Source organism: Taudactylus pleione, unplaced genomic scaffold, assembly GCF_031769625.1.
Source record: "Taudactylus pleione unplaced genomic scaffold, aTauple2 ptg000398l, whole genome shotgun sequence".
NCBI lineage: Eukaryota > Metazoa > Chordata > Amphibia > Anura > Myobatrachidae > Taudactylus > Taudactylus pleione.
Window position 1 is genome coordinate 6,772,562 of NW_028284800.1, and position 27,472 is coordinate 6,800,033.

General features: G+C 44.4%; 1 protein-coding gene across 1 annotated transcript in view; it reads left to right on the plus strand.

The window, feature by feature from the left end:
* The window catches only part of NUB1 (negative regulator of ubiquitin like proteins 1), a 127,974-nt gene that overhangs the window by 70,695 nt on the left and 29,807 nt on the right, over positions 1-27,472 (plus strand). Inside the window, exon 12 of the mRNA XM_088446412.1 lies at positions 14,926-15,072. Coding sequence (XP_088302538.1) covers positions 14,926-15,072 — 147 coding nt within the window. The remainder of the gene's footprint in view (positions 1-14,925; positions 15,073-27,472) is intronic.

Here is a 27,472-nt window from a genome sequence, read left to right on the forward strand (position 1 = left end):
GACAGTCCAGTCGGTTTTGCTGGGGTTTTGAAACCCCTGCACATTGCTGCCAAAATGAGGCCCCAAATTACTGAATTTTTACTATTCAGTGGTTGTGATTGGGTTTTATAAACCTGTATCGATGACCATCTGTTTTACGATTGCTTGGCAGTGGTTTATGGCTGTTTTGGTCAAAATATCATGAAAAAAATCTCACCATAAAACCGCTGCATCTATGTGGCCAATCAGAAGGAGAAGAATACACTTAAAATGAGGGCAGCCATTATGTATTGAATAAAGAGGCAGATACTGTAATTTTGTAAGCTTCTTAAGGTGAAAAGGTTTGGTACGGGATCCTGGCATTCGGGAAGGCGGTCAGAATACCGATAGCAGCAGTCAGATTCCCGACCCAAATAGGTAAGTGTCCTAACCCTCCCTTTAACCTACCTTTCCCACAGCCCAACCCTAACCCTCCCCCCTGCAGCCTACCCCTACCCGAGTACCTAAGCCTAATACTTACCTTCGTGATCCGTCAGTCAGGATTCTGGCGCCCGGATTCTGACTGCTGACGGGATTTTGGCGCCGGTATTCTGAGCGCTGGTCCCTCCTGACCGCCGGGATAGTAACAACATTACAATGGAGATACTATTTCATTGATATATTATGGGGGAATATTATTGTTTCATTTTATTAAGCAATATTATTTATTCATTATGCTAAAGGGGAAATATGAATTGTTAATTGGAGTATAAAAATGTTTTTAGAATGGGGCACCGTTTATACAGCCATACAATAATAAATGTTGACCCGTTCATAAAAACAGTTTTAAAGATCAAATAACAATGACTTAATATTGCCCCTGTATTATAATTAATAAATTATATTGCTGTCTTAATAAAATGAAACAATCATTTTCCATCTAATAAATTAATAAAATTGTATTTCTCCATAAGGGATGTTTTCTGCTTCCTTATTCAGTACATAATGATTGTCCTCATTGGAAGTGTATAGTGATTCTTCTCCTTCTGAATGAGCAGTTAACACAAACAGCTTTCTTTTTGAGTTATCTCGTCTGTTACAACCAACTTTATTTTTTTTTTGGGTGGGTTTGCAGTGGTTTCTAAACTTGCTGCTTAGTAAATCTTGGGTTCTACTTGTAATGGTAAAAACATTGATTGTCATTCAGTGCGCTATTCTCTGGTTTGTCGGCAGTTTTGCGCATGAGGTTGAGCTTAATCTGTGGGATGCAATCTTGCTGGTCAACTGCAGCAGTATGTTAGGTTAAAGCTGAAAAGTTTATTTTTATTGAGTAGTGTTGTCATAAAGTGGTAGGAGGATGTGCACAGTGTGCATCTGGAGATTTAACCGTCCCTCCTTACACCTATGTGCACCTCCAGATTACAGAGGCGTCTCTCAAGAGTAGTAAGAACCATCCAGACACAGTGCTGCAAAACCAAGATGTTTTGCGGATGACTAGTTGCGTCTTATACTATTTGTGACTTCAGCTAGGTTACAAAAAGGTTACTAATGTGAGAGATCACTCCTAGTCTAGCGTCAATATGCTATGAGTCCATTGTCTGGCGATTTTAAGGGCAGCTATGCAGACTGTGGCAGAAATACTGACAGCTGCATAGTATTGTAATATTAAGGGGCTCATTTATTTTTAGTTTTATCATACGCAACAAGTCTTAATAACTTATTGCGTATAATAATGGTGCTCCAGCCAATCAGCTCCTAACTATCATCTGTTGGAAAAATTACAGTTGGAAGCTGATTGGCTGGAGCACCATTTATCAACAAGTTTTAAAACGCATTGCGTATGATAAAACTCGTTGATAAATGGGCCCCTAAGTCCCTAATAATGTGAACGGGTACTTTTCTCTGAGAATAAATTACATTGCTGTAATAATTCTCGAATTATAGTGAGTGCCATAATTACAGGTTCTGCTTTTCATTGTTACTATTTCCCATCGATCAGGAGCCTCCAGACTTATTTATTGGAGTGACATATTATGAAAATTACTTTAGACGGAGGGCCACAACATTGATTCGCAGAGTTAGTCTCCCAACAATTAGGTAAAAACAATTTGCGATTAGGCTAGTTATTGCTTGAGACGTACTTGCTGACTTTTCATTTCTTCTGTAGTCACAAGAGAAATATTCACAAAATTCATATAGCAGCAGAAAAGATCACAATATAAGTCACCAACTTACAGATAAATTCATAAACACATAGAAAATGATCTTACAAATCCGCGCTAATGAGATGTTTCCAGATAACGAATCTTTTTCACAGACTCCAAACGTATTTAAATCAGTCCATATGCAAAGAACATGAAAAAGAAAAAAGAACTCTTATTGTGATAAAGTTCTTGCTGTAAATACAGTACACCTTCAGTGCTGAAAAACGGATGGAGAGGTGAAGACAGTCCCGGTCCACAGTAGAGGTAGATTGTAGGATAATAGTCAAAACGTCCATAAAGAATGTATCCACACTGTGATCACAATAAATGGTGCTTACATGTGAGCTTACATAAGTCAAATATGGTGCACCCACGTAGCAGTTTCTTTAGGGGTCTCCTTTAATAATCACAAATCCGCAGATTCCTCATATGGATAGGATTCACGACACCCCAAAAAATAAAGGGACCAAACAGTCACCACAGATGACTAACAATCCAAAGTTTATTCCAAAAACATAAAAACATAGTAAGCATACCCTATGTGCATCAAACATTCCTACAGCGTAAAGATGGATCCCGGGAATAACGCTAATGTAGGTGGGTAGATCGCACAGTGTAAGAAAATACAGACATTAGTACGCGTTTCGACGCTCTGCGGCGTCTTTATCAACTTGAATGTCAAAACGTGCAGCTTGTGTGATCATACGACCGCCATCTTGTTTGGAATGACTACCTTTACGCTGTAGGAATGTTTGATGCACATAGGGTATGTTTACTATGTTTTTATGTTTTTGGAATAAACTTTGGATTGTTAGTCCTCTGTGGTGACTGTTTGGTCCCTTTATTTTTTGGGGTGTCGTGAATCCTATCCATATGAGGAATCTGCGGATTTGTGATTATTAAAGGAGACCCCTAAAGAAACTGCTACGTGGGTGCACCATATTTGACTTATGTAAGCTCACATGTAAGCACCATTTATTGTGATCACAGTGTGGATACATTCTTTATGGACGTTTTGACTATTATCCTACAATCTACCTCTACTGTGGACCGGGACTGTCTTCACCTCTCCATCCGTTTTTCAGCACTGAAGGTGTACTGTATTTACAGCAAGAACTTTATCACAATAAGAGTTCTTTTTTCTTTTTCATGTTCTTTGCATATGGACTGATTTAAATACGTTTGGAGTCTGTGAAAAAGATTCGTTATCTGGAAACATCTCATTAGCGCGGATTTGTAAGATCATTTTCTATGTGTTTATGAATTTTTCATTTCTTCTCTCCAGGAGAACACTAAAGCTGGCCATACACGCTACAATCATCGGGGCGATCCGCCCGATATCCACGGATCGCCCCGATAATTGTAGCGTGTGTGCGGGCGACCGAGGGTTAAATATTGCTCGGTCAGGTATGCCGGATTGTCCAGCATGCCAGTCCGATGAGATATTTTTGAGGTAAACTGTCGGCCGCATGTATGCCCTGCTGTGGCCGACAGACAGACATTTCCCGTGTTCCTTCCCATGGAAGGAAGGGGGAAATGTCTCCTCCCCCGGGGGGCGGAGCGCAGATGTAATCTCACAGTGTATGTCACGGTCTGACAGGCATTTTATCTGGCCGTGTATGCCCAGTTTACGGGGTATATTTACTAAAGTGAGAGTTTTTAGAAGTGGAGATGTTGCCTATAGCAACCAGTCAGATTCCAGCTATTATCTTCTAGAAGGTGCTAGTTAAATGATAAGTAGAATCTGATTGGTTGCTATGGGCAACATCTCCACTTCTAAAAACTCTCACTGTAGTAAATATACCCTAAGAAATAGAACAGAGGGCACTAATGGAAGCTGTTTGCACTTCTATTGAACCAATAATGTGTAGCTATAAGCTGATATTCCCCTGCTTGCAAACTGCTAGTACCAAAAAGAGGAGCTGTCCCTCCTAATTTCCAACAGGAAAAAAACAACATTTTTTTAATAATCACGCAATAAAGTGACATAAAAATGTGTTAAATTATAAAAAAAAAAAAACACAATTTGGGGATTACCGTATATACACACAGGTTACTAAATTGGATATATATCTAGTCAGCAATCTAGTGACACGTCTATATATTAACTATATAAATGCTTATGAAAGCAGTATGCAGGATCCAACTATATTGTGCACATGTACTAATGTGCCTCAGGATTATTGTACTTAGTCACGCCAATCTCAGTTAATTGATCTCCAAACATATAGCACAGCAGCGTCAGCTGGATCATCTCCGTTCTAAATGTGTATCAAAGTTAGTGAACTTAGGGCCTGATTCAGAGCCGTTCGCTATTTGCGGTCGTTCGTTCAAAAACAAGGGGTGGCTATTCAAATGATCCGTTCGCAAATTGTAGTCTGTTCACGCCTCTAAGTCTGAACGAGCGAGCAAAACATACGCTCGTTTATTTGTTAAAAACGCCCCCTGGCCGCTCGCATCCTACGTCATGTCCGCTATTTATTAGATTAATCGAGTACATCGACCAGCGTATGAACTGCTCGCTATTCTTGTGGTTGGTGTTTGCTACCACAAATTTGCAAGCAGTTCTGGCTATAAAATAACCCAGTGACGTGGTCAATGACGCTGCTGAATTAATTATGCACACCCATAATACGCCCGTTTTGACCTTTAAGCACGCCTGCGTTCGGATCTCCACTCCCCATTTTCAAGCACCTTCCCCTGTTACCACCCACATACGCCTCATTCTGTCACTCAAAATAGCAGGCACTCGCTATATAGCGTACAAACGATTTTTGGCCGCACTGACTGGTTCGCGCATGCGTACTAAAAACCGTACGCATGCGCAGATGTGCAAACATCGCTCTGAACGAGCGTACTGCCGCTAACGAGCGGCTCTGAATGAGGGCCTAAGCCAAGCCGATCTCAGTTAGTTGATATCCCTACATAGCACACCAGCATCAGCTGGACCTGTTTAGCTCCACTTGCTAGTCACATCCACAAATATTAGTACCAAGATGGTAATGTTAGTATTCCAATGCTTACAGATGGCAATTAAAGAAGCTGCAGATAGACACCAGCTAATGTTGCTAATTAGAAAGAGCTTCATGCAGTGAAAAAACTGTTAATTTAAATGGTATGTAATAATAAGCAAACTTAGCTGACCGTTATTTCACCCACTCCTGCTTCAGGAGTTATCTGCCCTTATTATGTTTTGCAAGTGCTCCGGGAATCTCACACTAAGGTCCTGGACTTTTCGCCTGTTGTACTTTCCGCCGCATTCACCTGTTTTGGACGTGAATTTGCAGCATATGTGTCCCCGCGTTTCGCCCTATTCCATCGCAGAACAGGCGAAAAAGCAAATGGGCAAATGCATAACAGGCGGAAAGTACTGAATACATTGAGGGAATCAGTTTCTATCCCAAAATAAGACGCACTGACACTGGAAATCATTACAGATGTGTACTATTAGCCCTAATAAACTTACTTTGTTTGCTTAAGTTGTGTTAAATGCTTTCTAGATGCATTTTTGTAAAAGTGCTGAACAATGATAGAAAACAGTATTATTTGGTTAAAATAAGTAGTCCAGTCAAATTTGGGGTACTTGAAAATAGGTGCTAGCATATTTTTGTGTCGCTAAAGTACATGTATTTTTTGGGGTGTTCTGAGGTTAAAAAAAATTTGGGCTGATATGTCCTTTGGGGGAGGGAAGGGGGGGTCCAAAGGGTTCTGAATCAATTCCCCACATTTGCACCGCAAAGTAGAGATTTTGCACTCTTTTCCGCCTGCCATTCATTGGAGATACTTTTCCGCCTGTTTTTCAATGCATTGAGTTTCCGCTTAGGCGAAAACGTGCTTGAATTGAATTTGGAGATGAGGCAAACAGATGAAAAGCGGCAATAGGCGAAACTGTTTCGCTGATTTGAGCTTTTCGCATCTAATTGACTATGGCCCTAAGATTGTTGAAAGGTGCTGGATCACAGTATAGCAGTGTGAATAATCTGAGCCGGTAGTGTTTGAATCACAGCATGGCAGGGGTGATGAGAGTGCTGTCAGCTGCATTCACCCTGCAGGCAGGTGGAGTACCGGCTGCAGCGTAGTGGGATATGTGAGTGTGCTCCGCTGGTAGCGTACTGTCCCAGCTGAAGAGTGGAGCCTCCAGTGTGGCAGGGGGATTCCCAGTAAAGCGTGTCAGAGACAGTGCTTGTAGCTGTTCTGCAAACGTAACAGTAGGTTTGGCTTGACACTGTAATGTAGCCTTTTGCATGTAGATATAACTGCAGTCACACACACAATATAGGCATGCTGCATATAATTTTAATATGCATAAGCTGTTTATGCATCCTTTTCGCATCACTTTGTGAATAAAACGTATTTTAAAGGAAAAGTCACACGAAAAGATGCTCGGCGCTACTGAGTTGCACGGCACTCACGCATTATGTGTAATGCGACTTGTAGCACATGGAGGATAGATGTATGTGGACACATCTCTACATCAGAGGTACCACATATATTTTTGAATAAGATCAAAACCATACAGTGGAAAGAAAACTTACCTGTGATGTAAAATCATTGTATACAAACATACCACATAAACTAGGCATTACAGCAGTGGAACATTATTTATCAAGACATTACAATGATGGAGGCATCACGTGACTTTATTTTATCTTCCATTAGATTTATTTTACAGCACAATTATTTTTGTTAAATGATTTTCAAGTTAATGGGACTGCTATTCTCTATATAAGAAGTTTCCAAGAGTATTACATTTGGGGTGGCAGATTCAGGGTGAACCTGGTTCCCTATGGCGGATACATTGATGATTTGTTTTTTTTTTTGTTTGGAATGGGGATAATGTTTCTATTTCTCACTTTATAGATCACCTTAATTCCAATGATTTTGGTTTACATTTTACCAGCACTTATAATAATGTTAGTATTAACTATTTGGACATCATACTGTCTGTCAAGGATAATCAGATACAAACAGCCACATACTGTACACTGAAGTGCCAAATTTTATGGGATAGATGCCTAGAATCGTGTTGGACCCAATATAGTCCGGTGAAGTGTAGCAACTTAATGTGACATTGATTCCACAAGTGGACGGAAGACCCCTGGAGAGATGTTGACTGGTTAGTTTCCCACAGCTGCCTAATATCTGTATGCTCATGATCTCAACCATGTCACATAAATGCTCGATTGGGTTCATGTCGGGCGAACATGTTGGCCACACCATTCGTTGGAGCTCTCCAGAATGCTCCTCAAACCAATTCTGGACAACTTGGGGCAGATGACACTGTGCATTATCCTGGAATATTCCATCGTTGTGGGGGTACATGAAATCTGTGAAGGACTGCAAATGGTCATCAAGCAATGCAACATAGCAGTTCACAATGGGCGGTAATGCCTTCCGTGAGGTATTCCCGGTACACACATGTCAGGGACCAGTACCCAGTATCCCTGACGTGGGGGTGTGCACCTCTGCTAGAGACAGAGCGCCGTGATACAAATACCTTACTTGCGAAACTGCCACCACCGATGGAAACAATTTAAAGAGGCCATCAGTCCTTTATTATCCCAATAATTGCACAGGCTCAGCAACAAGATTCCCACGCAGTTAATCTGTTGCTTAACCTCTCCACAATTGCGCAGACTCGGCGTCCCAGACGACCACACAGTTCGCTGAGACCAACCATCTGCTTCCCGTACTTAACAATATGTGTAGCGTCACTAATAATCTCTTCAAAGACTAGGTTTCGGAGCATATATGAAATAAACTAATAAAGAATACTTTATTTACACAAAAGGTAGTACAATGCTTAAAAAAGAATGTTACAGAAAAAAGAATGGTTACAAAGGTACATACAGCAATATAAAATAAAAATGGTAGAGGTAGACTTACAGAAAACACGCAGCGTTAGAAAACACTTAGCGTTCTGCCCAGGAGGAATGGTAAGAATTGCAGAGACTGCCAGTTAAACTTCAATGCGACAAATTGATCCCCCAGTTATAACACAGAACACAGGGCTTCAATCCCTATTATCAGAAGCGCATCACACCTCAGGTGATGTCATCAGTCCGTTCTGATTGGTGGGTTAGAGAATTGGAGGTCAGGAACCTCCCAGCAAAGTTTAAATCCCTTTAAACTTATATCAGAATAAACCTAATAACTTCCCCTGTGGATGGAGTACCTACAATATGGGGTATTCATCATAGTGGTCCATATACACAAGTGTAAATATGATGTGGTTGTCATAGTGCATTCTTGAGATATCTCATATCTTCAAAACTGTATGTCTCAGTGCTCTGGGAATCGCACACAACCTGGATATGGAGTCCAGTTAAATGTATATAATTTTCCAAGCTTCCAGCTATCACTGATACATCAATTCTGTCACATAAACCATCCAAATATGACTGATCATTGATCTGCCATATCTCATCAGCCTGGTTTCTATTTGCTTTACCCCCTATGGTGCTGACTGTCTATAGATGCAGACACAAAGGCTGAGCAATACACATGCCCTGGTGACAACCATAATTGAAAGGAAACACAGATAGGCTCTAAACTAGACAAATCTGTGTTGTATTTCCTAATTTCATTAACAGGGAACTTAGCCTGTCCCTGTTAATTTCATTACCTGGGCAATACTTTAACCAAAAGGTTTCCTGCCTTGTACACTTCCAAGAATAATTATCATGTGACAGTCATGTTACATTTAACAATTCTTAAAATTGAGCTGTGGCTCCGAAATGTGAAATTAGTCCCTTTCAGGAACATACAGAGCTAGGTGCTATTTGCATGTCAAAGGGTTAGCTTTCTATCTTTCCTGCCTGTCATTAACCTGTAACAGGACTCACAGGATATATGACCTAATAAGGACAGTCAGCTCTCCTGCCCTCACATTTATAAAACCAGGTATTCTATGGCTTTTAATTACCAATCTGTTATGACATTAAAACTATTAACTTGCGCTATGTGCCATATCGCTATATTCCTCACAACACGTGACAGTGTAGATCAAGGAATATTGAATGTCCGCACAACTTCGAAAATGTAATGTCCTAACCGTCGGGCACCCACTATGATGATCCTTTCGAACTCTGATAATTCACATCATCTTGCCATGATCAGCCTAGCCAGTGTCCAAACTGACTCATGAGATGTCAGATTACAACTGATTCAGGCCTGGGCATTTCCAAGACATCACAGTGTGATTACTTACCATTACCTTTGCATACTGCTCTTCCATTACTTTTGGCACTTGTGTATGTTAAAGATGTGGATTGTAAAAAATACTTGAATCATAAGAGCTGCCATCATAAATGTTAGAAAAATAACATTACCAAAGGCTAGCTCCTCCACCTTTTTGCGGAACTGTTCCAGTTGGGAAGCATTTAATACTAAAACTATGTATGAGAGCTTTTTAGAGCAAAGTTATCCTAGTGATTACTAGATAAAACACTAATCCAAGTAAGCAAGATGGATATTCACTTTTGACCAATAAAAAGAGAACATCACCTGAAGAGAGAGGTACCAATAGTGTTTATTATACAGTATAATTCATCAGTGCTAGACATATGCAAAATGATAGAAAAAAAACTGAAGGAGAAAGGCAAAGTTGTATTCAGGGAATCTTACAACCTTAAACAGAAACCATCATCAAGTCTATTTAGGATTAAAGAGATTGTACGAGATTCATACAAAGATTCTAGCTTAGCATGGTTGCCACCCAAACCATGCTGCATTTAAAGGTTTCTTTAAATGTGGCAAAAATAAATGCCATACATGTGTACAAGCAGATTAAAAAAGCTACATGATATTATAATTTCATAATAAGGAATAATTTAAGATTGGGACCTTTGTCAATTGTCAATCTACTTATGTCAGATTGCAGGGCTCAATATGTGGGCCATACAACTAAAGCTGCCCATCCACTAGCAGTCTTGTCTTTGAAAGATGAAAGATAAAAGATCTTCACAAATAGATCATCAATTTATTGTTCATGTGCATGAACAATTTGTGAAAGATTGCACAAAACGACCAAAGACCATAGACCAACAATTTTCAAACCAGTTGTTCATAAAAGTGGGCTGAAATTTTTATTTAAATCTATATATGTTTATATGTTAGGTCGTTGGTCGTTCCGGCATTGAAAATGTGAACAATTGAACGAAAACGATGTCCAATAACGACGGATTGACGGGCAAAACAGGTTGACTGAAAAGACCGTCGTGATCGTGCATCGCTGGTCGCATTGTACTACATGATTTGCACACGATTTTCAAGCGATTGAGCGATAACGACGGACGTTATCGCTCAATCGCTAGGTTTAATCGCTTAGTGGATGGGCAGCATAACACTTTAAATGTTCATACTTTGGAGCACTTACTTTGCATTCTAAATAATCTTAAAACGCACAGTTTACCCCAATATTTTTCCTCTTGCTCTAAAGGAACTTAGAGTATCTAAAGGTTAAAGTCATAGAACATAGACTCTATAGATACTTTGTAATAAAGAAGCTTTTTGGATTTTTAGACTAAACTCCTTGGTTCCGAATGGGCTCAACGTTAACATAGAACTAAATATCATTTTATTTTATGGTATCACTATATGTTGGATGTGTCTAACATTGGTCTTTTTCTCTGTTCCTCTTTTCTTTTCCGCATGGGGGCTGAGTGACATTTGTATTGTGTCAATGTGTAATGAGTGACACATTCTAGTTCACTAGGGGTTCTACTATATTATAACACTCCCGTGGTGCAGTGTCTTTCCTTAACCACCATGGATTTGATGTTTTGAAAATAATATTACAGTGTATATATTTGTTGAAATTGATGTTTGTATTGTGTAGAATTGCCTTATCAGGCATTTTAAACCTTTCATTTTTAAGATACTGCATTACAGGGAAACAAAATCTGACAATAAAATAACGCAGGAAACAAACATGAAAGGAACATCCTGGAATCCCGGGCACTTCCAATATGAGAGCAAGGCATTGTTAAGTAATGGGTTTTACATTTTACAACAAGGCAACACAAGTCTAGATAGTAAACAAAAGGACAATATCAACTGTTGGCAAAAATTAGTTAAGCCATAACGTGACCATTAAAAGCAATATAAGGCAATCAGTCGCAGGCTGGGCCGGGGAGCAGGGTGCCAACTGCCCCCCAGGCCGTTACATTTGTGCAGCTCTAGAGCCGGTCCCCTCTCCCTGACGGCTCTTATGGCCACTACCGAGATAGGAGCGGCCACGAGCTGCTCAACCATTAAGTCATGATATGTGAAATAGCTGCGGGAGGGCTGCTGCTCATGCCCAGCAGGTCCTCCCATCGGCCATTGCGGAGCACGTAAGTGACATCGCTCCCTCCAGTAAATGACTTCCCTTCGGCAGCCCCCATCACATGGTCTGACCAGCGGTGACGACGTGTGTCTGTATGACACATGACGCTGTGCCGGCCCTCTTTTGTTCTGTTCCTGCCGCCGCGGCCACCAAGAGAAGCAAGGAACAGGCATCCTGGTGAGTGTGAGCGGAACGAAACTGCAGCCGAGTACTATGTTAACAGCATGGCACCAATCTCTCTACAGATTCCCTTCCAGGCCCACAGTGACACTGACTGACAGCTGGCAGAAAGTAAGAGACAGTGCATTTTTTGCTGCTGTGTTACTATATATATATATATATTTATTTATTTATTTATTTTCCAAATAGGTCCAGCTATATAATTATTACTTGACCAGGTGCCTGCACATATAGTTACCAATGTGCAGTCCAAAATGGTGCTGCACTCCTGGATCACAATAAGTCACGAGGGCAGTGGCTTATTCCATCAACGTTATTGAATCACATCCATTGCACACCATATATATATATATATAATATATATATAGTTTCCAATATGGGCGGCACTTACTGGTCTTGTCAATTCAGTGTAACAAAGGGACGAACGCCTGTATCCTAAGGATCAACATTTCAAGTGTTTATTGAATTTTCATCAGGATCCCCTGGTCATACAGTATATACACAGTCTCATAGACTGGCACTCCCAAATCAACATTCCGAATTGCCAGGGTGCCTTCCCCGTAGTAATCAATACATTTCCTAAAATCTTCTTGCCAGGAGACGGGCACTGATAAGAGCCTGCGCCGGGGAATAGCAGATTCGGGTCCTCGTTGCACACTGTACATGCGCGGCTCTCAGGGGCCAAAAGAGAATGATCCGGAGCACCCTTCTTCATAAGAAATTTTAAAACAGTAGCACATAGGCTACTATAGGGTAACGGCATCTGGAGATGGCGTTACCCTATTGAGGCCAAGCTCCACAATGTGCTGGTAAAAAGCCGGGCCACTTGCTTGTGTTTGCCACCCAGGCTAAAAGTTGCCAGCCAGCCCCTGAAGGCAATCGAGGGAGAGAGGTACAGTTGGAAAAGCAAGAAGAAAGGTAGAACAACAACTGAACACAACAACAGTATCATTAAGATGAATTATGGAAAGAGAACCAGGGACTCCATACCGGTTTATGCTTGGGGATAGTATCATTTAAAAGGGAGTTAATATATTCCATAGATGAAACATGCCACAGCCTATTGACAAGCGCATCACGGTTGTCATTAGTTGTTTTTGAAGGATTATACATGTCGATGATCAATTTGTTCACGGACTTGGATGCTGAACGCAAGGGCCCATGCAGCAAAAGTACTACAGGGTCCCTGGGCATAGTGCAGAAGGGAACAGCTGTCATAAGGTTTATTGCCACAGACCAAAACTGTTGGACCACAGGACAGTCCCTAGATTGGAAAAAATGTGCCGGCCATGCACAGTTATGCCAACATTGGACAGAAGAATGTGGATACAAGTAATGTATCCTATCAGGAGTCATGTACCATCAAGTGTATATTTTAAAAGAGGTTTCCCTGATACTGACATTTATGAAAGCATTGGCAATCCTCCTATCAATACGACACCAACTCTTGTCATCCAACTCAAGCCTGAGCTACAAAAGTTTATTTCAGGGGATGTTCAGGAGCTATGATGGAGTGGTATATCACAGATATAGCACGCTTACACCCCACGGAATATATTATATATATATATATATATATATATATATATATATATGTCCAACAAGGGGAAACCTATGAAGTGTCCTTGAATGACAATGGGTATGTATGAAGTGACTAATCTGTAAATAGGGATGATAATAGATGAGGGGAGACAGTTAACGTTCCTGTAAGTCCGCAAATGTGGCGGGAGCATACTGGCCTGAGACATGCAAAAAATAGGTAATCCTGGTCGAAAGCTATAGTGAGGCCATTCTATTGTACACTTATTTATGCAGGAGATTCACCCAGTCTGCTGGTGGACTACTGAATAATTGGGAGCTTTCCTGACCTTCCAGGAGGGTAGGTAAGTATGGTTTAAGATAGTAATAAATAAAGGCAAAGGTGTTAAAGGTAGAGAAAGAGGCACTACCACAACAGAGAACAATGTAAAATAAAAGAGGACGTTTTTCCGGCTGTAAAGGTAAACCGCACAAAGCAGGCGGTAAGGGAGAAATAAAACAAAAGAGAGTTTAGGGTATAATGGAGTATATAAAAATAGCGCCCATACTAACATTAACCGGCTGTTTATCTGCATTCCCCGCAGTGGCTGCACTAGAGTTAGTATCTCCCCGGACTACTCACATGCGCCTTTGGAGCTAGGGAACGTGGCCTTGTGTCTGCAACGCTATGTCCCCTGGGTGTATAATGTTTTGCGGGCATGATCACGTATCACAATCCCATTCTCGTCACATTGGGAATTCTCAAGCCTCTCCCAGCACGGTGTGGTTGCGCATCATCGATCACTGCTGCTTGGTGACCCCATCCGAAGGAGTAACACCAAAATAGCAAAGCAGCTCTGCTATTTTGGTGTCACCCCCTTGGCTGGTGTCACCCAATTTGGTTCACACCCCCTTAGTGACGCCACTGATTCCCCACATTTACAGCAGGTCTGATCAGCCGCAGAAACTGCAAGTCTCATCGCACACAGAGAGCTCTCATCCTGCGTATGCAATTGCAGCGACTGATTTATGCACGTCCATGAAACGGCGTTCAATTGGACAAATCAACCACTCCCCCCTCCGTCGCCACGCCCAAAAGCTGACAGCCTGTCACTCACTTTCCGATGGATTCCTTTGTTCATCTAATCGCAATGCGATCACTGCGCAATGCGGCTTGTGTACATGCGCAATGGCAAACAATCGATCGACTGCGTGCGTAATCGCTATTGCGTACGCTGCTGTATCAAGCCCACTGTCACTGGGCCTTTTGATCTATAATGGCTAATAAACTGAATTTACAGCTTGCACTAATTTGCATAGAAAATGTAATTATAATGTTAAATATCTCCAAGTTCTGTTAAGCCATGGGAACTTCTAGATATATGATTGTGAAAGTTTATTATTTGAAGCTTTATATAAGCTAGCTCATATTGTGGCTTCAATGGACCTTTAAATTCAAGGACAGCAGTTTGTGGTGAAGATGATTCATCTGTTATTTCTCATTTCTTCCTATAACATTATGAGCAATTACCTCCTTGTGTCTGTGAATGAGAAGTTCAGTAACAATAGAGTGACACATTATTCCAAACTTCTGCACAAAGAGCAGCATAACAGCAACCTACAGTATGTGTACGGTTAGAAGGGAATATATTTAAACACGGTACTTGCTTTTTTGCTTTACTTATTGAATGTATTGTCTTGAAAACATTATTTAAAAGGCCGCTTTATATTTTGTAGGATAAAGCAAAGATTAAAAAGGAGGAGAGAGAGAAGCGGAAGAGGAGACTGGACAAGATCAATACTCTGAGGGGGATGGGGTACTCTGAGACCGCTGCAGCAGAAGCCCTAAGTCAAGCTGGGGGCAACATTGACCGTGCAGTACAGGTACGTTTTTTATTCTCCCAGGTTATGAAGTTTTCAGTCTCCACCTAAGACCTGGACTTTCTTAACTGCCAATAAAAACATCCTGTATTTTGTTCATAAGTTGGTTAAATCAGTTCTTTGAAGCCAAGTACATTAAGTGGTTTGCAAAATGTTTTTTTGGCAGAACTATACAAGCAAAGAGGTCAGAAAAACCAGAAATGCAGATCACTATGGTTCTTTTGTTGGCATTTGTAATAATTATTTTTTCTACTTCAGGGTCCATAGGGTATCCACAGGATACCTTGGGGTATAGGTGTGACGTCAGTCGCAGGGCACCAAAGAGTTAAGCTTTCAGCCTCCCAGGATGCACTAGGTCCCCCTCCTATACCCCGCCCCCAGGCCAAGGCACCTCAGTTTAGTTTGGTGCCCGGCCGGAGTCGGGTGCACCTGTTGGAGTGGGGGCTAGAAGAAGCTTATTCTTCATGCAGCTGTGGCTGCACAACTGGATGTACAGCATGGACAGTCAGTCCTGACGTCCATGCTGTCTTCCCTACACCCCGCCGGTACCAGAACGCCGGTACTGATCCGGGGATGCTGGTGGGCGTCTGGGGTCACAGCTAGCGGTGACCCCAGATGCTCCGGACCATGGCCGGATTCAAGGGGGACAGAGGTAAGCAGCGGGGTCCCGCGGTGGGTCCCCGCTGATCACATGGTCCTAAGTCCCCAGGCAGGGGGCTCCCTGGGGACTGGCTGCAGCGTGGAGCCAGGCGACCAACCTGCGCTTCCACTACCCCCTGGGACAGCGGACCGCAGCAGAGCGGTAGCGCTGCGGCGTCCCAGGGGTTAAATGCATGCCAGGGGAGCGCGCCTTCCCTGTCTCACAGCCGGCGCCTCCCCCGCTGCACACAGCCCTCTCTGCATGCTGCCGACTGGTCCTGTGGCAGCGCTCCTCCCCCAGGCCAGCCTCCTCTCTGCTCCTCGGCGGCCATCTTCTCCAGAACGCATGGTGAACGCTGCTGGAAGCGCTGGACGGAAGCATCGTGGTCTGGGTCCCCCCGCATACCTCTCCTCCGCTGTGGTCAGGTCTGTGTATGCAGCGCTGTGTCCTACCAGGCCCTGTGTCTGTGTAGTTGAGTGATCAGCGCTGTTAGTGCAGGAATTGTTATTTCTCTGCATTGTATGTGACTGTGCTAGCGCTGCTGCCTGTAATCTTTTCTTCATCTAAACTGTCAGCTTTATTACTGTCCCTGTTCCTTCTGCTAAAGCCCTTGCGGTGCGGTGCTGCAGGGTGGTCTCTCGCCTATTTAATACTTAATTGGTGAGAGAGGTCACATACGTGGTGCCATCATGTCTGAAAGTGATTTTCCCCTCCGGCTACAGTGTACCACGTGCAAAGTACCGTTAGCGGAGGGGGAGGGTAGCGCGGAGGGCCTTTGCCGGCAGTGTTTGTCCATGGCGCGGCCTATTACGGTTACAGCACCGGTACAGGAGCCGCCCTGGGCTTGTTTCGCTCAGGCGTTAACAGCTTTAGTGGGCCAGTTAGCTCCGCAGCCCGCGTTTACTCCGATGGGTTTGTCCCAGCAGTCTGTGGTGTCGTCACCCATGCAGGGGTTCCCACGACAATTGGTGGTACCCCACAGTCTCCCTATTTCCCCGCTCCCGGGTTCTCAGGAGCCAGCGTGGGTTAACTCCCTGACGAGTTCTGTACAGCACTTGTCGGATGTGTTGCAAGGGGAGTCTGTGATGCGGTCTCATAAAAGGCCGGTGGCGTCTCTGTCCGCTCCTTATGAGGATGACGAAGGGACGTCTGATGATGGGGAGATTCTAGATCCTTACGATCAGGAACCTCTCCATACTAAGGACGCTGATGCTAAGTCCAAAGTATATATTCCTGGACTTATTCGGGCGGTCCGCACAGCCTTGGTGATTGAGGACGAAGTTCCCCCAGCGGCTAAATCTAAGTATGCCTTTTTCAAAGATGTGAAGGGCGATGCCACAGTCTTTCCTCTTTCGGGTCAGTTGGTGGACCATTTAGAGGAGGCGTGGAAACAACCTGGCAAAAGATACCAGCCGCAGAGACGCCTGGCGGTGGCTTATCCGTTCGCGGATAATTATTTTGCGAAGTGGGAATCCCCTCCACAGGTGGATTCTCACGTGACCCGTCTTGTCCGTAGTGCCACATTGCCGATGCCATCCATGTCCTCCCTTAAGGATGCTACGGACCGCAAGGTAGAAATCTGCCTGAAGTCCGCTTATTCCCTTGCAGGGGGGGCAGCACGGCCGGCTATGGCCATTTGCTGGGTTGCCAGAGCGATGGAGCGCTGGGCGGATTCATTAGAGGCTTCTTTTGAATCCGACTGTCCGGCCGATCAGGCGGAGTTGATTGGCAATCTCCGTGATTCGGCCACCTACATCAACGAGGCGGCTCTAGACATTAGTACTCTGGTGTCTAGAATTTCTTCAGCAGCGGTAGCTGCTCGTCGCACCTTGTGGCTGCGATCCTGGAAGGCGGACGCAGACTCCAAGAAAGGTCTGGAAGCGTTACCGTTTACCGGAGAAGTTCTCTTCGGTCCGGATCTGGATAAGATTGTGGCCACGCTGGCGGCAGCCAAATCTGCCTGTCTCCCGTCGGCCGCTGCTCCTTCTGGTTCGGGACCATCGTCCTTTCGGTCATCTAGGGCCCAGGGCAGGCCCAAACCACAGTCGTTTCCTCGACAGGCTGGCCCTAAGAAATCGGTCAAGCCCCGGAAGCAGGCATGGAGTACCAGACGTCCGGCCCCCAAGCCAGATGACAAGCCTGCGGCCTGACGGTCCGGGCCTCCCTTTGGGGGATCCCAGGGTGGGAGGCCGCCTGCTACAGTTCGCCCAGTGTTGGTCGACCACTACGACAGACACTTGGGTTCTGGAGGTGGTTTCTCACGGATACGCCCTCTCCTTCCGGCACAGACCCCCGGCTCGCTTCTTCACCACGGGTCTCCCATCAGACCGGAACAAGGCTACGGAGCTGCGGAAGGTATTGCACACTATGCTCCAGGCTGGAGTTATAGTGGCGGTTCCATTCTCCCAGAGGGGCCAGGGTTTCTATTCAAATCTATTTTTGGTACAGAAACCCAATGGGTCATATCGTCCGATTCTCAACCTCAAAGCACTCAACAAGTCTTTGCGGGTCCCGAAGTTTCGGATGGAGACCCTACGGTCCATCATTCTGGCGCTGGAACCTGGGGACTACTTGGTGTCATTGGACATACAGGACGCTTACCTGCATGTCCCTATTCTTTGGCGCCATCAACAGTTCCTCAGGTTCGCAATCAGCAGCGACCACTTCCAGTTTCGGGCGTTACCTTTTGGCCTGGCAACAGCACCACGTGTTTTCACCAAGGTGATGGCGGTCATGGCGGCTTCTCTGCGGCTGCAGGGAGTCCGCATGTTGCCGTATTTGGACGACCTGTTATTGGTGGCAGGATCTCCAGAGCTCCTGTTACGCCACTTGGACCTGACCATTGCACTGCTGCAACGGCACGGCTGGCTAATCAACTGGCAGAAGTCCACTCTAATCCCGTCTCGGAGGATTCTGCATCTTGGAGCCTTATTGGACTCGGGACAGCAAAGGATCTTCGTGACGGAGGACAAGATCTCTGCTTTACAGTCAAGGGTGCGCAGTTGTCTGCACAGCCGCCGGGTGTCCTTACACTCGGCGATGAGGTTACTGGGCTCCATGGTGTCGGTGTTCGACATGGTGGAATACGCCCAGTTTCACTCCAGACCTCTGCAGCACCTGATCCTGTCCAAGTGGAACGGGCTGACTCAGTCTCTGAAGTCCCAGACGATTGTGCTCACCCAGGAGGTTCGCCTGTCCCTTACGTGGTGGTTACAGACGACCCACCTCAACAAGGGACGTCCGTTCTGGGTTCCAAATTGGGTCCTGTTGACAACGGACGCCAGTCTTCGGGGCTGGGGAGCAGTTTCGGGTCCACACTTGTTCCAGGGCAGGTGGACGCCGACAGAAGCGGAGCTTCCAATAAATATCTTGGAACTCCGTGCGGTCTTCAATGCTCTCCAGCAGGCACAGCGGTTTCTCCAAGGTCGCCCGGTGCAGGTCCAGTCGGACAACGCTACCACCGTGGCCTACATAAACAGGCAAGGAGGAACTCGCAGTCGGGCGGCTCTCGTAGAGGTCTCTCGGATCCTGGTTTGGGCGGAGCGCAATCTTCCGGCCATATCAGCGGTCTTCATCCCGGGAGTGCTCAATTGGGAGGCGGACTTTCTAAGTCGCCAGGACGTTCATCCGGGGGAATGGTCCCTGCACCCGGACGTTTTTCAACTACTGGTGGACAGGTGGGGTCTTCCAGAAATCGACCTCATGGCGTCCCGGCACAACAACAAGTTGCCGGTGTACGGGTCTCGCACAAGAGACGAAGGGGCGTCTCTGGTGGATGCTCTGTCCGTCCGGTGGACGTTCCGGTTCGCATACCTGTTCCCTCCGGTCTCCCTTCTTCCACGGGTAATCCGGAAATTCAAACAGGAAGGAGGGACGCTCCTGTTGATAGCTCCCGCGTGGCCCAGACGGCACTGGTTCTCAGACCTTCAGGGTCTGTCCGTGGACATTCCTCTGCGGTTGCCGCTACGACCGGACCTTCTGTCTCAGGGTCCTTGCCTTCACCCGGACCTGACTCGGCTGTCTTTGACGGCGTGGCTGTTGAGACGGCCATGCTGAGGTCCCGGGGGTTTTCCAGCTCTGTGGTGCGTACCATGTTGCGAGCTCGGAAACCGTCTTCCGCGAGGATATACCATCGCGTGTGGCATACGTTCTTCCAGTGGTGTCGACCGAGAGGTTATGCACCGCGGGAGTTTCGTCTGTCTCGGATTCTCGCCTTCCTGCAAGCGGGACTAGATCATGGGCTTCGCCTTGCTTCTTTGAAGGTACAGGTTTCGGCCCTATCTGTCTGGTTTCACCGTAGGATTGCTACAATCCCGGATGTGCGCACCTTTATGCAGGGTGTTCTCCGCATTCAGCCGCCCTTTGTTCCACCTGTGGCGCCTTGGGATTTGGCTGTGGTCCTGAGGGCTCTCCAAGGACCGCCGTTTGAACCACTGGGCTCAGTCGATCTTAAATGGCTAACAGCTAAGACTGTTTTCCTTCTGGCCATTGCTTCGGCCAGACGTGTTTCTGAGTTAGGGGCTCTTTCTTGTAGACCCCCTTTCTTGGTTTTTTATGGGAACAGGGCAGTGCTCCGCACTCGGCCCGAGTTTCTTCCCAAAGTTGTTTCCCAGTTTCATATTAACGAGGAAATAGTTGTTCCGGCCTTTAACTCACCGGGTCTTTCCGTGGGTGAGGCCTCTTTGGATGTTGTGCGGGCCTTAAGGACTTATGTTGACCGCACTTCTTCGTTTAGGAAGTCGGACGCTTTGTTTGTCCTCTTTGGCTTCCGTAAAAAGGGTTGGCCTGCTTCAAAGCAAACTTTGGCAGCCTGGATCCGTATGGCTATTTCTGAAGCTTATCTTCATGAAGGCCTACCGGTCCCTCCTTCTCTGAAGGCTCATTCCACTAGGTCTGTGGGTCCTTCGTGGGCAGTTCAGATCTGCAAGGCTGCTACGTGGTCTTCTGTCCATACCTTCGTGAGGTATTACAGGTTTGACACCTTCGCCTCTCAGGATGCTTCCTTCGGGCGGCGGATTCTCCTTTCTGCACAGGAGCGTCCCCACCCTTAAAGGATACTGCTTTGGGACATCCCCAAGGTATCCTGTGGATACCCTATGGACCCTGAAGTAGAAAATATGAGATATGGTAAGAACTTACCCTTGTTATCTCTATTTCTACGAAGTCCATAGGGTTCCACAGGACTCCCGCCCTGTCGCACCTGTGCTGCAGATGGGCTTTGCTCTGGTCACCGGTTTTCCGTCTCCCTCTGGTGAGAATGTGATTCTTGTATGTGTCCAGATCTTTGTTCTCTCTCTTCCTTCTCCTCCTCCGGCCTATGGCTTGGTAACTAACTGAGGTGCCTTGGCCTGGGGGCGGGGTATAGGAGGGGGACCTAGTGCATCCTGGGAGGCTGAAAGCTTAACTCTTTGGTGCCCTGCGACTGACGTCACACCTATACCCCAAGGTATCCTGTGGAACCCTATGGACTTCGTAGAAATAGAGATAACAAGGGTAAGTTCTTACCATATCTCATATTATTGCAATTAAAACAAATACCATAATTGCACACTAAACATTTTCATAACACTAACATGCCTCGCTTACCTTTGTTCGGGATGGCGGCTGTTGGGATTTCGGCGTCGGGCTAAAGATAGGCGTTTGGGATTTCGACGATAATGCTCGGCACTCCTCTTTGGTAATGAACAGCAGACATGTCTTGACTATAAGCTATACTTCAGTTGCATTATTGAACTTTTTATCCTGAGAAAAGTGACCTGCCACAGCTGCGCATGGGAGCAATTTTGAATTTACGGCAATAGTCTTTTTTTTAACCAATGTCTTATAAGATTGCCTTGTAGACAACATTAGTTGTTTTCCCTCCTTATGCCAACACGAAAAGATTTAGTTTAGACGTGACATGCAAAAGGGCCACGTAAATTTGTCCATGAGAAATACAGTCTCTTCTTAGGTCAACTCCAGCCACGTTAAGTGTCTGTCCCTGTGCTTTATTTATTGTCATACCAAAGCAGACTCTTACCAGGAATTGTACTTGTTTAAAATTAAAGAATCGTTTTTCACATAAATGAAAGAAGAATGGTAAAAAGGGGGAAAAATTTTAATTTTGTATCCGTAAACAGGGCTTGCATTAATTTTTCTGGAGAAAACGGATAATACGTATAAGTCTCTACATGGTATAAAATAAAGTCCATCGTTGTGATATATCTTTAATGGTTTAGGCATTGACTTGCTTCACTAAAATCATCACTGCTCAGCTCCCTTTTGTCGTACATTAATGCTCTACAGAAGAGTCAAAACTGCTTCAAGATCCGTTTAGTGGTTCTCGAGATTAGCCCAAACAAATAGACAGACGCTTACCATTGACTTTATTTTATACCTTGCATAGATTCGTACCAAATACCTTTATTCTGCACTAGACAATTTAATAAGAATTACAAACCCATTACTTAGAAAATGTTATTTTTTCCAAATACAAAAAGACAATGTATCAAAAACTTCTTTTAATAATCTCACTCCATGGAATCATCTCTAATGCTGGCCATACACACTACAATTATCGGGGCGATCCGCCTGATACCGGCGGATCGCCCCGACAATTGTAGCGTGTGTGCGGGCGACCGAGGGTTAAATATTGCTCGGTCAGGCATGCAGGATTGTCCAGCATGCCCGTCCGATGCGATATTTACCCGGTAACTGACGGCCGCATCGGGCAGTGTATGCCCAGCGTGGCCGACAGACAGACATTTCCTGTGTTCCTTCCTACGGAAGGAACAGGGAAATGTCTCCTCCCCCGGGGGCGGAGCGCGGATGTCGGGCTATACACTGTGAGATTTCTCTGACAGTGTATGCCGGTGACATCTGCGACTGGCAGCCGGCCAGATAAAATGTCTGTCGGTCTGACAGACATTTTATCTGGCTGTGTATGCCCAGCATTAGGCTACTACATCCTTTACTCTTCCTGCAGCTCACCCTTCTGTACATATTGCTACCTCATTAATCTACTCTCCACTTATGAACACACATGAGCTTTTAACTTATCTATACACACTGACAATAACATTTACAACCTGTCGCCATAAAAATCTTTCAGATAAATCCAACAATTATATTTATATCTCTCTCCTGCTGCTTCTATTAGCTGGTGACATATCACCAAATCCAGGCCCAACCCACATTCCACACCCACAACGAACTATAAATCCAGCTAACATCATAAAAATTGCGTGTCTCCCTAAACCCTCCAAATCACTAAAATGTGCCTTATGGAATGCACGCTCTGTCTGCAATAAGCTAACATCCATCCACGACCTCTTTATTTCAACCAACCTCAACCTTCTGGCAATAACAGAAACATGGCTTACACAATCAGACACTGTCTCCCCTGCTGCACTTTCACATGGTAACCTACACTTCTCACACACCTCCAGGCCTGGCAATTGTAAAGGAGGTGGGGTAGGAATATTACTCTCCCAATCTTTCACATACACAGTTCTCCCACAGGTACCTTCACTCACATTTACATAATTTGAAGTACATTCTATCAGGACTTTCACCCATTTCTCTCTACGAGATGCTGCTATCTATCGCCCATCTAGGCCACCCCAACAATTTCTGGAACATTTTTCTGCCTGGCTCCCTCACTTTCTATCCTCAGACATCTCCACCATTATTATGGGTGATTTCAATATCCCCATTGACAGTCCACAATCTCCTCATGCCTCCAAACTACTCTCTTTAACATCCTCTCTTGGCCTCTCCCAATGGACTGACTCCTCTACTCATCAGGAGGGCCACTGTCTTGATCTTGTATTCACCAGACTATGCTCAGTTTCTGATTTCACTAATGCTCCTTTCCCTCTCTCAAATAACAACCTTATCACCTGCACACTCTCCTCCATTACATCAACATTGAAATCAACCCAACCTAAAACCCATAGAAATATTAATGCCATTAACCTTCAACAACTATCTACCTCTCTCCAACAACAACTTTTAGCAATTTCTACATTCACTTCTCCTGAGACTGCTGCATCACACCTAAACCAGATTCTAGAAAAAGTCCTCGATGAAGTAGCTCCAGCTACCCATCACACACCACGTAGAGTTAGGCGTCAACCGTGGCATTCTAGCTTAACAAGGCATCTACAAAAACTCTCGTGTAAAGTTGAACGTCAGTGGCGAAAGTCTCATACTCCAAGTGACTTCCTCACATATAAGACTATCTACAAGTCTTATCGTACTGCTCTGGACACTGCCAAACAAATATATTTCCAATCTCTTCTCTCTGCTCAAGCTTCAAACTCCAAGCGACTTTTTTTTTAATTTAAACTGCTTCTTACCCCTCCATCACCCAAACCACCTGCTACTATCTGTGCACAAGATCTTGCTTCCTATTTTAGGGACAAGATTGATAAGATCCGAAATGAAATGGTAGGCTCTTCCTCAGCTAGTGACCTGCTCAATTCCCTATCTGAATCCTCTGGCACATTCTCTTCATTTGATCTCACAAACGAAGATGAAGTATCTACACTCTTCTCATCCTCCTACTCTATTACCTCTCCTCAAGATCCTATACCCTCACAAATCAGTAAAGCTCTGTCTCCTGTGCTCATCCCAACCCTAACTAAAATCTGTAATCTCTCTCTCTCTACTGGCAACTTTCCATCACTGTTCAAGCACGCAGTGATTACTCCCATTCTGAAAAAACAAAATTCTGACCCTAATACTCTCTCAAATTACCGTCCTATCTCCCAGCTCCCATGCCCCTCCAAGCTACTTGAGAGACTTGTCTACACCCGCCTCACACACTTTCTTAACTCACGCAACTTATTGGACCCACTTCAGTCCAGCTTTCGTTCCCAACACTCCACAGAAACAGTACTGACTAAGGTAGTAAATGATCTTGTCACTGCCATGGCTAAAGGCCATTACTCACTCCTAATTCTTCTAGATCTCTCTGCTGCTTTTGACACTGTTGACCACTCTCTTCTCACACAAACACTGCAATCCCTATGTCTTAAGGACACAGCTCTTTCTTGGTTTTCTTCCTACCTATCTGATCGCTCTTTTTACTGTTCGTTTTTCTAATTCTGCCTCCTCTTCGCTACCTCTATCAGTTGGAGTACCGCAAGGCTCTGTCTTAGGTCCTCTGCTATTCTCAATCTATACCACCGCTCTTGGCAAACTAATCAGCTCTTTTGGATTTCAGTACCATCTGTATACAGATGATACTCAAATCTACCTATCCTCTCCAGATTTATCTCCATCTGTATTGGTCCGTGTCACTGAATGTCTTTCTGCCATTTCATCTTGGATGTCATCTCGCCACCTGAAACTTAATATTTCTAAAACAGAATTAATTATATTTCCACCGGCCAATAACAGTTACCAACCTGATATCTCTATCCCTGTTGATACCTCGACTATCCACCCCGCCCCACAAGCTCGCTGCCTTAGTGTCATCCTTGACTCTGAACTGTCCATTGTTTGTCTCAAAATCATGCTACATACATTTAAAAAAACATATCCAAAATTTGACCATATCTCACACAAGATACTGCAAAACTCTAATCCATGCACTTATTATTTCCCGCATTGACTATTGCAATAGCCTCCTTACTGGTCTTCCCAAAAACAGGCTATCACCATTACAATCCATTATGAATGCAGCTGCAAGGCTTATCTTCCTTGCGAAACGTTCTTCTTCTGCTGCCCCGGTCTGTCAGTCCCTCCATTGGTTGCCGGTTTTCTACCGTATTCAATACAAAATACTTTTACTTACACATAAGGCTATTAAGCAAACCACACCAACATACATCTCTTCACTCATCTCAAATTATCTCCCAACCCGACCTCTCCGCTCAGCACAAGATCTGCGTCTCTCATCCCCATGCATTACTTGCTCCCATTCACGGTTACAGGACTTTCTTTGCGCTGCACCCACTCTATGGAATTAACTACCTCGCACAATAAGACTTTCCTTTAGTCTCCAATCCTTCAAGCGTTCCCTGAAAACTCACCTCTTCAGACAAGCTTATCAGATTCCAGAACCTCCCACATAACCTTCATAGCTTCCATATCTAATTACATCCCCTTTTACAGTCCACACACAATCTCACACATTGTCTTTCTCTCACATCCTCATGACATTTGGTCGACATTCCTGTGTGACTGGATCATGCAGCCAACCAAGAAACTGTGCATTCTGGCCGGACCAAAACGCAATATATAGCACCTATCCTAGTGTATCAATGCCTATTTCCCTATAGATTGTAAGCTTGCGAGCAGGGCCTTCCTACCTATATATCTGTCTGTTATTACCCAGTTTTGTTCTATTAATGCTTACAATTGTAAAGCACAACTGAATATGCTGCGCTATATAAGAAACTGTTAATAATAATAATAAGAAGAAGTAATATTTGTGATAGAATTAAATCATTAATACATCACATCAGCAGCTCCTCCCAATAGATATCCTATTAGTGAGAACTAGAACCATACATACAAACAATCCTGAGAGTTTGCGCTCAAATTAATTTGAAAAGATCTAACAAACTTTTTTATGAATGATACATTCAATAGTACCAATAATGCTTATCTAAAGGATCACAAATAGAATCCCAATACAAAGATGTCTCCAAAGGGCTGTGGATGAATATAGTCTTAGCAGTAAGTTAGGAAATCTTCAAAGGTAGATTGTAGATTCTTCTCCATTGGACACTTCCTTCTTTATGTGAGGCCCCAAGTAGATTATTGTTAACACAAACTGTTTGAATTCTGGAACTAAACCCTCACACTAATAAAGCATCCAAGAAACGGGCCAATTGGTCACTGATTAGATTTGTTAAAATATTTATTTGAATAAAATATAATTCACAATGATTTGGATATGTGCTTACGTCACACTTTCAAAAAGATGTCATCAGCCTTCTGTCGCACCCCAGAGGGTGTGAGCTCACGACAGTGGAGCCCAAATGGAATGGCCAGTCAAGCACCACAACCCAATGCGTTTCGTCAGCGAGACTTTATCAGGGGTAAAACAGGCAGAAGCAGACTCAACTAGTTGCACATTTTCTGGAGTGCTTTAACAGGCCAGAGTGGTTTTCGCCAGGTTTTTTGTCTTCTAGGTGATAACACTACATGTATCGCCCTTGAAAGTGACATGTGAACCTTTGCTCCCAAACACCTAACAATAACAGTTGTTCAAATTGTTTATATGTTATACCAGAGGTTCCCAAACTTTGTCCTCATGGCACCCTAAAGACCAGGTTGTAAGGCTATCCATGTTTGGACACTGGTGACTTAATTAGTACCTCATTCAATTTGATTTAACCGCCTCTGCTCAACCATGGATATCTCTAAAACATGAACTGCTGGGGTGCCTTGGGGAGCGTGTTTTGGAACCTCTGTGTTATACATTTAAAGTAACTAACAGTAAACCGGCCTTGTGCCTTCACACATTAACTCTGAAATACACCCAGAGTCTCCAACTAACACTGCATTTGGCAGGGACAATGTGAAGGGGCCCCTAGCTTTTATAGCATTACAAATTAGCATCCTATTACAGCTATTACAGAGCTGCCTGCATTCATGTGGATATGTTGTTGAAGTGTGATTCTAGCTATAGTAAGAGCAATGTTATATAACACACATGGCTCCTGACCTATGCACAGCAGACAGTATCCAGCGCTAGTGAGTTGTGGAGTGTGGGAAGATGAGCACAGAAGGGAAGGCTTGCTTCACTCGCTAGGGAGTGCCGTTTAA